Raw genomic sequence first — 13,215 nt, forward strand, 5'->3', positions numbered from 1 at the left:
AAGCTGGAGTCTGCTTATTTAGCTACATCTGAGTATCGGTGTAGTAGGAGCAAAGAATCCTGTGGCACCTTATAGACTAACAGACGTTTTGGAGCATGAGCTTTCGTGGGTGAATACCCACTTCTTCAGGTGTAGTAGGGTCTATCCTCAGCAGTGCTGAGCATGCGCATCTGTTCAAATCAGTGGGAGCTGTGCTCTCATCTCTGCATGGATTCTCTTCTTGCTGTTAAAGTAGTTTTGAGAGAAGAGAACTTCGGGGGTCCATTTAATATAAGCTGAAGATATGACTACAGTATCTGAGGTGGCAGACTAGAACATAAGGAGGAGATTAGAATGCTTTAATCAGTTGGCATAGAGGATTAAACGAATGATTGTACAGTGCCTCCCTCCTGTTCTGTCACATGTTAAGCATTTACACTTTCCCTTACTAGCGGGAACATGTAGGAGCGAGGCTTTGGTGGAGTGCCTTGTTTAGATTGCTACAATGACCAGCAACTTCTCTTTCCAGGCACGAGTGGTGAAGGGGCCCACCATCCCCAAACCTTTCAATCTCTCCTGTGGCAACAAAAGGAAGTTTGAAGAAACTACATCAGAGTATGTCCCCCTTGCTCAGCAGATTGAAAACTTCCAGAAACGTACTCCCTCTCGTTACCATTTGAGGAGCAGGAGGACCGATGAAAGTAAGTCTTAGCGAAGTGGGCTAACTGGTAATTTGTGCACCAAGGTAAAAGGGGAGCAGGAAGCAGTAACTTGTTAAAGTTCTGCCTAGTTTGTGTGAGTGTCTCTGAGCCTGGCCATCTGCTCTAATTAAAATTATCTGTTTCAGCTCAGGCTATTAATTACTAGTTTTTGTGATTTGGATTTGTAGGTCCCATTCCAGTAAAGCCACTGAAGGCCAGGCTTACACAGCCCAAAACTCCCCTGCTTCAAACAAAACAGCGCTTCAGACCTGTAACTTGCAAGAGTGCAGCTGAGTTGGAGGCCGAGGAAATAGAGAAGCTCCGACAGTAAGTGGAAGCATTGTTTGGACACTGAAACATCCTAGTGTCCACAGAGCAACCTTAACCAACCCATAAGTCTCCAGGTGCTAAACTACTGCTTCTGAGGAACAGTCTTGTGTAAAGCTATAAACAATAGTGTAAATGGGCTTAATGGATCTAGATTTAAAGCAAAAGGATATAGGATTGATAATTTTAATGTGGATTTGGAAAATGATCCAGTTCATAAAAGGAAAGGATTCTAACTCTTGGCCAAGAGTTATAGTTAGTAACACTCCCCTAATAAGCAAGTGCAATCACCACGTGCAGTATAAATTCTCCTACAACCAGACTTGTTGTTGTTTTTCTAGTTGAGTTCTAAAGTAAAAAACACATAGTCACGTAATCCAATGGGTAAGGTTGCGCCTGGGGAACTCCATGTTCAAGATGTGGTGAGTGGCTTAGTTGATCCTTGCGGACTCCTAGTAAGGAAGCGGAGCTATGCTTAAGGTGAAGTATACAAGGCTCAACTGGTCACTGTTGCTGATTTCTGCTGTTGTGACAAGGGAAAAACTGCTTATGACTGTTCTCTGCCTTGTTCTGTGTGTAGATGATTGTCCCCTTATTCTTCATGCAGATACAAATTCAAAGCTCAGGAGCTTAATCCAAGGATCATAGAGGGTGGGCCAATCCTGCCCAAGAAACCCCCTGTGAAAGAGCCCACACAGCCTATTGGATTTGACTTGGAAATTGAAAAAAGGATTCAAGAGCGAGAGAGCAAGAAGCAGCAGGAGGAGGAGCATTATGAATTCCATTCCAGGCCATGTCCAGCTAAAATCTTGGAGGATGTTGTGGTAAGAACTCTTGCAACACAAGCTCTGCTCAAGAAACGAGAACATCTGAAGCAGCAGTAAGCTTCCATTTCAGAGCATGCTTCCCTATTTCTTTATGATGCTGTACTGCAGTTTGTGTCTACCAAAGAGCTCTGAATATCACTTCACGTCAGGGAAGAGCTACAGTGGGTTAATTTATGCCAGGGTGCTCCTGTGAAGTATTGCCTAGTCAGGGCTAAATTCTCACTTTACTATCTCCTCCTGACAGGGTGTTCCAGAAAAGAAGCCCCTTCCTGTTACAGTTCCTAAATCCCCAGCCTTTGCGCTGAAGAACAGAATCCGAATGCCTGACAGAGAGGAAGAAAAGGTGACTAATTTGGGACGGTTTCTGGTCTCTGTAGCTTGTGGCAGCTGGGACCCTACCCTTCCCATAACCAACCAGCAGCGACTTCACAAGCAGTAATGGGTCTTCTGGTTAAGCAGTTCTTGCCTTCAAACTTGGGGAAAATGACTCAGTGGAGAGACCTCCAATTAGCCCTCTTTCCAATGGCCATTACCTCCCAAAGGGAATCACCTTTTCTCTGTCCTTCAGAGAAATCAAATCCTCTTAAGAAAATACATTTAACTAAGTAGACCTTTTATTTTAAGGGACATTGTTTGGGCTCCTGAGGTACTGAATGTATGCCCTTTGCTGCTGTCACTAACTTTGTCTTCCCGGGAAAAAGTACATGGCTTATAGCCTTCTTGAGGAGTGAGGGCTCTGGCCCTGATGCTAATCTGCTGGGGAGGGAAGTGGATGTTCAGGATTTGTATTATTCACTATAGTTATTCTAGGTGCAAGGGGAGCTTCTTCATAAGCAGGATGAAGGCCTTTCTGGCTTGAATACCTTGGTGCTACCTGGGGAGACCCAGGGCCCTTGAGGGTGGGTGGAGAAACTACAATCCAACCTTTGTGAGTAGTAGAACAAGCAAGATTTTGCATTGTTCAGCTTATTCACCAAGAAGTCTCAAGATTGATACCTGCATTATTATTCCTGTGGCAGTCTGTTACACTTTACTGTGCCTCCTAGTAGGAGAGGACAATGTGCCAGTCTTAAGCCCTTCATTTTTAGCAACACTAGGAATCTCCCATCACCAAAAGTCCTAAACCTGTCATCAAAGAACAACACTGGTCAGGGGATCAGTGTGTGTCTTGCGTTTCTCAGCCTGTCTCCTTAATGCTGATGTTTCTTTAGGGAGAGGAAGTGGTCCCAGTGATCAAAGCTAACCCCATGCCACACTATGGAGTGCCCTTCAAACCTAAAGCCCCAGAGCAGAGACATGTGGAAGTGTGCCCCTTCTCTTTTGACTCTCGTGACAGAGAGAGGTGGATGCAAAAGGAGAAAAAAATAGAAGAGCTGCAGAAAGAGGAGGTGCGTACTGGGAAATGTGTTGGATTACTGTTTCCAAAAAAAAAAAAAAAAATCCCGTCTCTTGCTATTGGCAGAAATGCTTGTGGGGTTTCATGTTCAAGCATAACTGCTATTGTAGACTGACCAGATGTACAGCTTTTCGCAAACCTATTTAGCAAGATCTCAAGAGTGCTACAAAATCATGGGGGGGTAGGGGGGAAGGTTTCAGTTCCCCCGATAAGAGTATATGGATCTCTAGGGAATATCTTCACCTGGGAAGATATTCCAACTGTCCATCTCACTGTCCGTAAATCCCTGGAGGAAAATAATGGAATTCCTGTTTTCCTCCTTCTTCTGTTCTTGTTTGCCCAATATTCATTGGAAGCATGGGAACTGCCATTCTGGATCGATGCACTGGGCTGTGTGGTCTAGAGGCCAGTAGCAGATGCTTCTGAGGAAGATGCAAGAAATCCTTCAAAAGGCAGTTACAGAAAGGCAGGCCTGCAAAGCAAGCTTCTTCCTAACCCCCCATTAGTCTGACTTTTATTTCCTGAAGCAGAAAGACCTTTTTCCTTCTTAAACCATTAGTTATCTTTTTAATCACTAATGCATTGCTGGATAATCTTACCCCTGTAAATGTTTATTCCTCTTGAGTCAGCTAAATTCCTTAGGGTTTTCAAAAGTATCTAAGGGACTTAGGAGCCCAAATCCCATTGGAAATTCAATAGGAGTTGGACTCTTAACTCCCTTAGTTTCCTTTGAAAACCCTGCCCTTGGCATCTCTTGTACCAGTAAGCACCAGAGGATGAGGGAGTATAGTGTTTTCCTTAATCAGTTTCAAGTTTGCCACCTGAAAAGTAAGGGTGATCTTAATCCAAGCAGCACATTTCTTACCATTATTCAAGTTTGAATTTATTTCTTGTAGGTACCAAAGTTCAAAGCACTACCCCTGCCTCAGTTTGACTACATCAACTTGCCACAAAAAAAAGTGAAGAACACAACACAACCAGAACCCTTCCATCTGCAGACAGATGAACGGGGAGCTACCAAGTTGCAGAATTGGCAGCAACAGGTAGGACTAATGGGACAGCAATTCTGTGGCACAGCAACTCCAGAGCTGAGCCTGAAGAGTCTGGCTTCTATATCAAGTACCAATTAAGCAGAAATGGGACTTGTTGGTATCTAAAACCAGTTCATTCGTCACAGCGGTATATTGGCAATGGTTCACGCAGCAAATTATCCTGCCTTGGGTTCAAGTCTCATCAGACCTTTGGTGCTGTGAAAAGCACACCTGAACAGCTGCTAGCTGCTATTTCCCAGGGCAGCCGTACACAGCTGGAGCTCTCCTGTACTCTGAGGTTGGAATTCCAAGTGCTGCAATAAAACTGACCATTGGCTTTTGAAGCTGCTCTCCAGGCAGCTCACTGCACAAATGCCAAGCAGACAAGTGCTGCTTGGCTACATTTCTTTTGGGTTTAAATTCTCTCCATTTTCACTTATGGAATTGTCTGAAGTCTAAACTTTGTTCTCTGTGAGGCAGAGTGGGGTGCATTTCAGTTACTCAGCTCCTGACAGGACCCTTCTTCCCCTGCAGATCAAAGAAGACCTGAAACGGCAAAAAGAGGCAGCGTGTTTCAAAGCTAATCCAAACACCGTTGTGCACCAGGAGCCTTTTGTGCCAAAGAGGGATAGCAAGCCAGTATCAGGTGGAGTTACATGCACTCACTGCACTGGCTTGCTGGCAGTCCAGGGCTGACGGACAAGTGCTGTTGAACTGCACTGGGAAAACCTGCTGATACCTTTTTAGTATCCACATAGCTAGTGGTGCTTGTGCAATACTTAGTCAACAAATTCTCTAACAGCCTGAGTGCCAGGGGGAGGGGAGGCTCCTCTTCACTGCTCCATCTTCTGTTCTAACGTGGCAGCTGCTTTAACAGCTTTGCAGTTGGCAGATAATGGTTACTAGCTTGGGATAAGGTACAGCACATGCAAGGAGCTCCCTGTAGAGACAGCTGACACTTCTGTAGCAGCTGCCAGTCTTTCCCTCCCTTCCCCTTTATGAAGAGGGGCAGAGCTTGGTTTGTGGGAACTGGGAGCTTTTGTCTGTTCTCTATCTTACAATAACCTTCTCCTTAAAAGCCTGTTTGTAAAGAACTCTTCCAAGAAGTGCCCTAGACCAGGGGTTCCCAAACTGGTATGTAAGGGTGGATTTTATTTATTTACTGCATTTTCGTATTAGGCAACTCAGCCAAAGTTTTAAATCTCTATGGGAATTTGTTATATAAAATACAGTAGTTAATTTACTTCAAGATGTGCTAATGAAAACACGGACGCTGACACACGTCACCTCAAATCACCATAAAGTGGGCTTCAGTTGTATACATTGCAATATAACTATGTGCACGTAACAGTGAAATGTGGACAGATGGCTGAAGACAGGTGTGTTAAGAAGAAAGGTACAGGTACAGTGGCAGCTGGTAGCTCTAGAAGGAGGTACACAATAAGAAACGTTTGGGAACCTCTGCCCTAGACTGACCAGTGCATACATTCATTGGCCCATTATTGGAGAGCTGACACTGTATCAAAGCAGCCCAGATGCATAAAGTTCTTTCTTCCTTCCTTCTCCCAAAATCCTAACAGCCTCCACTAATACACTTAAAGCATGGACCTCTAGAGGAGGAGACTTCTGTCTAACCCTAACATAGCTATGCTCTGCGTGACTGTTATGCCAATGTTGTTCCCTCTTTCTAAACTTAGAGAGCCTTTCTGGTTCCATAGTTGCTGAAAGTTTTGAGCTGGCAACAGAAAAGCGAGCAAAAGAGCGTCAAGAGTTTGAAAAGCGACTAGCTGAGTTGGAAACTGAGAAAGAGAAGCTTCAAGAAGAGGCAAGACAGCAGGAGGCTGAGCGGGAGAAAGAAGAACTCTCCAGGCTGAGACAGGAACTGGTAAATGAGCAGGCTATTCCTGGTCAGGGGCTGGAACACAGACTGACTGGGCTTATTAACTTGTCTGTCTTGGACATGCAGCAGCCAAGTGCAGTCCTGAGTCTACTGCTGTAGTGATCTGCCAAGGCCCCTGTCTCCTAAACTGGTCTAAAAACCAATCCCCCTGGAGGTATTATTGATACTTGTGCCAGATTGTTTTCTTAACCTGGCACATCAGTACTTCAGGGCCTCAGGGTACATGTACACAGCTTGAACTGAACAGTAAAAACACTAAAGCAGGCTCCTACAAATGAACATCAGGTTGCTTAAGGCAGGGGGTCTCAAACTTTTTCTTTGAGGCCCCCCCAACATTCTATTAAAAACTCCACAGCCCACTTGTGCCACTGCATACAAAAGACAGGGCTGGTGTTATGGGGTAGCAAACAGGGCAACTGCCTGGGCCCACAGGGCCCCCACAAAGCTACATTGTTCAGGCTTCAGCCCCAGGTGGCAGGGCTCAGGGACCCAGGCTTCAGCCCCAGGCAGTGAGGCTTCAGCTTTCTGCCCTGGGCCCCACTGAGTCTAATGCTGGTCTGGCTTGGAGGCCCCCTTGAAACCTGCTCGAGGCCCCCTAGGGGGCCCCGGACCTCTGGTTGAGAACTCCTGCTCAGGGTGTAGTACCCGGGCCACTGGAAACAGTCATTACTCTTTAATGCCTAAACACAGCTCCCTGACTGCATCCTCCTGGTGGCTGCTGATCTGTGCTATGGTAAATTGGGATGAGGGTAACTGACCCTTGGCTGTCATTTTTGTTTTTGTAGGTACACAAGGCAAACCCAGTTCGCAAGTACCGCAGTCTGGAGGTGAAGCCAAGTGACCAGCCTCTGACCGTGCCAAAGTCTCCGAACTTTTCCGACCGATTTCGGTGTTGATCTGCACCATTGTGTAGGAGCCCTTCTTTCCTAGCCTCTTGAGTGTAGAGAAAACACTTGCATCTAACTTGGGACTCCTCTTAAATGAATGCCCGCCTCCATTATTTTATTTGATACTGAGTAGCTTTAACAGTTTCACAGAGGCAAGTGGCTGAAATATGCTGTGCCTGGATGGAGATCACCAGTCACGTGGCTTCACCCAACATGTAGAAATGTTCATCTTAAAGACTGAGCCAGGTTTTAATAGTGTACACGAATTAACTACTTTGCATACTTTAATAAAGTAAAAGGTGTTCTGCCGGGCTCAATTCCCTTTTTGTGGAAGGGTTCAGATGTATCTTGGATTCAGTTGGTGCACACCTATCAGGTGTTGGCCACCTCTTCAAGCTGCCGCCTTGTTTTCCAGAATCTAAGATTTTGTTTTTGTTTTTTAAAACAAATCTCCAGCTGTGACTCTCAGTCTGAACTGTGTCATTCAGTAATGCCTTAGTCTGCAGATTCTGAAACCATAGGTGAGGTATGAACTGCCCCATTCATTTCAGTGGGTGCTCAGTCCGATGCCGACGGACAAGACTGTTAATAGTCAACATTGATGATCAGTAAAACAGTTAGCAAAGTAATAAGTGGGAATATCATATGGTTATCCACGCAATCTACTATGAGAGACTGCCTGCTCTAGCCCTGCGAGTGGGCTTGGGAGTATTCCAGAGTGCTGTGTGATTATGGCCACCTCTCTTCCCCCAGTTTGACTTCTGCTTCAGCTGCCTTCTCAAGGATGTAAGGGCTTCAGGTCACTGGGCCCTGGCCCTCTCCACTTGTAGGAGATGCATTTATTTCTGTGGGCTGAGTCTCCTAGATGGTCTGTTGGCTGGGATAAGGCTGTAATGATGTGGGGTTGAGCCATGCAAACTTTTCCAGCAAGAACAAACTCTCTAACGTTAGCTTGGGGCAGTGGCAAGAAGGAAACAACCATTTCCAGTGATTCCATCAGTGCAGAATTCTCCGTCCTGGGTCTTAGCTCTCTAGCAGGAGACTGACTGAAGTCTCCTAGCTCTGGGAGTGGGAGTTAGCTCTTGGGAGGAGCGGGGCAGCTCACCCAGTAGGGCCATGGTAGTGGGACAAAACATGAGCCAGGCCTCATACTGTCTGTCTCCCTACTCCAGCAAAGCATAAATGCTGCCCTCCAAACACACTAGACAGTTCCTTCCACTTAGTAGAAGGCAAAGTTCTCAGAGATGCCAGTTCCATCAACAGAAAATAAATGCATTAAAAATGAAAAGGCACAAGAGACTGAAAATTGATCTTTTTCTGAGAGGCTAATCTCAGGAGGTGGCTAAAGGAAGGGGATCCCTGCAGGATGACTTCAGAGTCAAATCCCAAGGTAACTAACTGCCCCTTCTCTGGAGATACCAGCTATACAGAACTCTCCCTCCTGGAATGCTATTACTTTTACTTCAGTGACAGACCAAGTCCATATTGTGACTGAGGAGCTGGGAACTACTTAGTTTTAAAACTTGGTAAGAACTTCTTCCTCTTGCTGAAGGAGCTAGACTGTCTGCTGGCGGATAATTGGGCTGGTTAGTGTCTGCTTCCCTCCAGCCTTTCCTAATGCTGTGCATATTGACTAGCTAATGCTGTGGCACTACCTTGGGCTGAAGTCAGACATGAGTCACGCTGTGAAAGAAATCTTGGTACCTCTCCTGCTGGCAGTCAATTTAAATCTTGGCAATTGAATGTTCAGAGCATTTAGGATACATTTCCTCATAATTGCATTATTTTCCTAATAACTTCAGATCAACACTGAGTAGTGCCTAGTAGCATTGCGCAACTCTGGGTCATCATTTCTACAATACCTGGATTTTTTCCTTCTTTCCCCATTCCCTGAATGGTATGTCACAATATGTTCATAGCTTGTCTGGGGAAATCCGGAGCGCTGATAGAGGCAGTTAAGAAGCTGTTGACTACATAGCTGGGTCTTTCTCAGCCGAGTCAGGCAGGCTATCTTAAGCTTCAGTGCAGTGGCTAGGATTCAGGTAGGGACACTGTTCTCATTCTGAATTGACACCATCTGCCTCGCAGCCTGCTGCGACACTCAATTTAGACCAGGTATAAAGTTTCTTGGGGAACAGACAAGGTCTGGCTGTGTAGAGTTTCTCAAGCCTATGAAAAGAGCATAAAGGTTAAAGTGTGTGGTGCTTAGAGCTGTGACGCTTGTGTAGCTAGGGAACTGGCGTGCTTGATGCCTTGCCAAGTATCCCAGGACACTCTGTTTTCCAACCAGAGCCAATGTGGATGCTGGCTCAAGTTCCTAAGTGGAAAAACACTTGGCATTTTCTTGTCTGTTTCCTGCTCTCAAGAGCAACCTGGAACACTGTTATTAAAAAGTCATTTTGGAGTGTGGCTTTTCGTTCTCAAACTTGGACTCTCAGAGTGACAACTGGCCCAAGTGCCTGAGGAATGTGTGTCTAGAACAGAATCCAGCAAGCATTCCCCTTCATAGGTATTGCTTCAGTTGCTCATGAGCGCTGGGGTAGGGACAGTAAAAACACTCTGCCCCCAACTTTGCCTTACTCCCTCTCCTCCCACTCCAGTAACTACATTATATAAAGAAGTCTAAGCAAGGAGGGGGTGTTCCTCTAACTGTCCTAAAAATAGCCCCTTTCACTTCTTATAGATGTAAACCATCTACAGACCCATGCTACCCATTGGTACTTTCTAGCACAGTTCAAAGGCTCCATTCTGTAACGCTAATCCTGCCTGCCTGCACATCTTTGACTGGTACTGAAAGATGAAAATTACAACTGCCTTGCCTGTTGCCCGTACTACTGGCTCTCATAATGTTTGTTTTCCCGGAGCCTCGTTAGACAATCTCAAAACTCTGTCACTGGCTGTTAAATAGAGAAGCTCAAAATGGAGAGAAAGAGTTGAATGGAATAGCCTTGGACTGGGGTGTGCTGGGCCATGAAAAGCAAAGTACCTCACTCTTCCAGTGGGGGTTTGGTGCAGGGGCAGAGCAGACAACTGGGAAAAAGATGCAGCAATACGTGGCTGGCATGAGTCTTGAGAGGTGGCTTCTAGGTATCTTGGCTGCTGCCCTAAGGAAAGGAGAGAATTTCTAGCTGCATATTGGTAAGAGGCTATAGTTGGCTTAGATGTCCCCTATAGCCATCCAGTCCCCTGGACAAGTTTTCCTGCTCGCTTGCCCAAAGCCAATAACGTAGTGCCTCTCTCTGCTTGCCTCCAGTGTGTACTCTGAGCTATGAGTGAACTGGTCTTCTGGTCAATTGACAGCATCGCTATCATTCCTAGTCTCATACAAACTTAACTCTGTAGTCCGTGTGTGCAATGGAATCCATTGATGAAAGCTTAGCTTCTGCCTCATGTATAATTGAGTTACCACCTTGAGTAACCTTCTACAAGTGGCAAGAGCTGTCCATTCAGGAGCTTTAAACCAAGCTGCTGCGCTGGAACAGAGCTGACTGTCTCCTATAACTTCTGTTCTCCTCTGCAATACCCTTGCTTCTGCAATAAAGGATTTAGGTCCAGATCCTCAAATCACAATGGCTAATTTCCACTTATTTCAGAATAAGTTAGGAGCATAAATACCTTTAAGGATGTGTGCCTTAGTCCTTAACCATTCTAGGAGAACCTGGTGCACTCTGCCTGCTTGGAAATGCAGCCAGGGATGCTGAAACAATAATGAAGATGTGAACTAGCTGCACAAACTACTGTCGTGTTAGCTTTTAAGCCTAATGATGCATCAACTTGGAACCACTATTACTCTTGTTCCAATCACTTTGGCAGAGACGTTCACTGAGTCTCCTTATCCACCCACCATTGATGTCAAAGCTGAGTCCTTGCCCCTTTCCTTACCATTGCAGGATTGTACTTGCAGGCAATTCTCCAGATTCATTTTTAAAATGACCTCACCAATCGAGTGACTACTACCTCAGTTGAGTCTGTCTCTCCCTCTCTTCCTCCCTCCCCACCAGCAAATGTTTTCTCATTCCCATCTTCTCCTGTTAGCCCAAACTTTCCACCCTCCTCTGTCGGTGCTGCTGGGCTGCAAGTGAGTTACCAAGGGAGGGGCCAGAGAACCAGCAATCAGGTTAGGAAGCTGAGTCCAGCTGGGAACTAACAGCATGACTGAGGACATAAGATTACTTCCACCTCCCCTTCCACTGAAAGGAATCAGTGCATCACAATAGTGGCCAATACAGGAACATGCTGGTACAGAACAGTTCATAGTCTTCGGTTCCTATGAGGCCGTGTGGTCATGGGAGTTGGCCAGCCATTTTTGGAAAATACGTCTTTTGCTTTCTTCCTGTCAGAGCTGTTCCAAGTACTATAGCTGGACTGTTGCCTTGAGGCAGTCAAGGACCACCATGGATTTAAGTGTCTTTAGTGGTCAAGTGCAGTGTGTATGTTTGGTGTGATTGTAACTGCATCTCTCAGATATGGACCAGCCCTGCTTGTCACCTGGATACCGAAATGTGCTCTTGGTGTCTGCCTGCACTTGGCGTTTCCTTTTAAAACCTGATATTTTATTCACTGACAGATTACAAAGATGATAAATTGCTGTCAAAGATGTTCTGGTCCCAGCAGCTCTCATGATGGACTTTACTGAAAACCCAGTTGTTATGGGGCCATGTCCCATGCTGGCTGGGAGCAGAAGCCTAAGGACAGCAACAGGAATGGGGAATTAGGGTTGAGAAAACAAAGTGAGGGATTGTGACATATTTCTTGACTTGCCTTAAGATTTGTAGATGCAAAGGGCGGGTCCCCAGACAGATTTGCATCAAACTAATATGGTGTGAATTTAAGCTGACTTACCTATTTTGGTGCCAGTCTGTGTAAATGCCATTAGTTTAGAATAAAACCCATCAAAATGGTTTGACTTTAGCAAAGTCACTTGAGTCACATTGGGTCTGAAATATGTGTCCCAGCACAGACTTGGCCAAGGCCTAACTGACCTAGTTTAACTAAACTAGGGCAGGTCTGGGCTACAGCCTTCGGGCTTGATCCTGCAAGCGCTCGCCTGGTCCCATTTGAAGGGAAGAGTCCTCCTGAGCTGAGTAAGCCTTACTTATCAGAGGAAGGCTGTGCAGAATCTGCTACCAGCGACCCCAAACCTGGCTCCCTTCCATCCCAGCTTTCTGAATTGAGCAAGGCTGACTTTTCCTTGCCCTGTGGCCCAAACAGCTGGGCAGCAAGCTGCCTCTGCTCTCTGGCTAGAAGCAGGGCAACTGCAGCAGCCTGTTGGATACTTAGCCAAACCCAGGCAGACTTTCCTTGCAAAATCCTCCTGAGACTTTGCACTCTGCTGCAATTCCCGCTCCCTTCCCTGCCTCAAGATCCTGACATTGAGGAAGAGTGGAGGCCCCCAGATCTGCTGGATCCCTAACCTAAAAGGAAAGGATGGCGCACAAGTGGAGCGGGAACAATGTAAACTGCCCTCCATAAACAATGCTCTTGTCATTCAGTACAGTCCGACCTGAATCCTGGCTCATCTCTTAGTTAAAACTGACTCCCAGCACAAGAATTAGGGGATCCGCTGCCTACTTAGAAGCCCGCAGCATCGTCACTTGGGCTCCGCATTGTTGGCTTTGGGAATGCGAGGGCGTAGGGAGCCGGGCACTGAACGCTAGCCCTGTCTCCTGGCAGCAGAAGCCATGAAGCTCTTTGCTGGGTTGAGCCCCCTATAGCATTGGGGAGAGAGAGGCTCTTGGCGCTGTGCGGAGGGCTGGCTGCAAACCCTGCCTCTTCGATATTAAGCACTGGGGCATGGGCTAGTTGTGTTGTAACCGAAAAGGTCATTCTTTAAATTCCACTGCCTCCATTTTTCCAGTGCAGCTGATCAGGGAAGAGAGGGCAAGCCAGGGCAACCCCTCTCCTAACCAGTTCCTTTTAAAGACCCTGCTTGGCATCACCACCTCCCAGGGCTGGGGATGTTTCCAGGCCCATTCTGGCAGTTGAGCTTCATGCCAAGATCAGGAGTGACTGTGCAAATGAGTGTCTTCCTCAGCAGGCTTTAACCACTTGCCTGCTGGAGGCTGAGGGGCCGAAGCTGCCCAGGCTGCTGGAGCTGTGTTATGATGCTTCATTCAGCCCTGGATGCTATTTGTACGCCTCACCCGACTCCCCAGGACATAGGGCAC

At 46.4% G+C, this 13,215-nt stretch overlaps 1 protein-coding gene across 8 annotated transcripts in view; it reads left to right on the forward strand.

Moving 5' to 3' along the window:
- The window catches only part of TPX2 (TPX2 microtubule nucleation factor), a 33,579-nt gene extending 26,219 nt beyond the window's left edge, over positions 1-7,360 (forward strand). For 7 of the 8 annotated variants that reach the window (XM_050918267.1, XM_050918269.1, XM_050918273.1 and 4 more), the window contains exons 9-17: positions 509-680; positions 869-1,007; positions 1,615-1,831; positions 2,079-2,177; positions 3,046-3,222; positions 4,127-4,273; positions 4,796-4,907; positions 5,959-6,146; positions 6,947-7,360. In XM_050918267.1, the coding sequence (XP_050774224.1) occupies positions 509-680; positions 869-1,007; positions 1,615-1,831; positions 2,079-2,177; positions 3,046-3,222; positions 4,127-4,273; positions 4,796-4,907; positions 5,959-6,146; positions 6,947-7,057 (1,362 nt within the window). In that variant the 3' untranslated portion in view covers positions 7,058-7,360. The remainder of the gene's footprint in view (positions 1-508; positions 681-868; positions 1,008-1,614; positions 1,832-2,078; positions 2,178-3,045; positions 3,223-4,126; positions 4,274-4,795; positions 4,908-5,958; positions 6,147-6,946) is intronic. The other variant, XM_050918272.1, reaches the window with a different exon arrangement.
- The last annotated feature ends 5,855 nt before the right edge of the window (positions 7,361-13,215 follow it).

This window comes from Gopherus flavomarginatus, chromosome 11, assembly GCF_025201925.1.
Source record: "Gopherus flavomarginatus isolate rGopFla2 chromosome 11, rGopFla2.mat.asm, whole genome shotgun sequence".
Taxonomy (NCBI): Eukaryota; Metazoa; Chordata; order Testudines; family Testudinidae; genus Gopherus; species Gopherus flavomarginatus.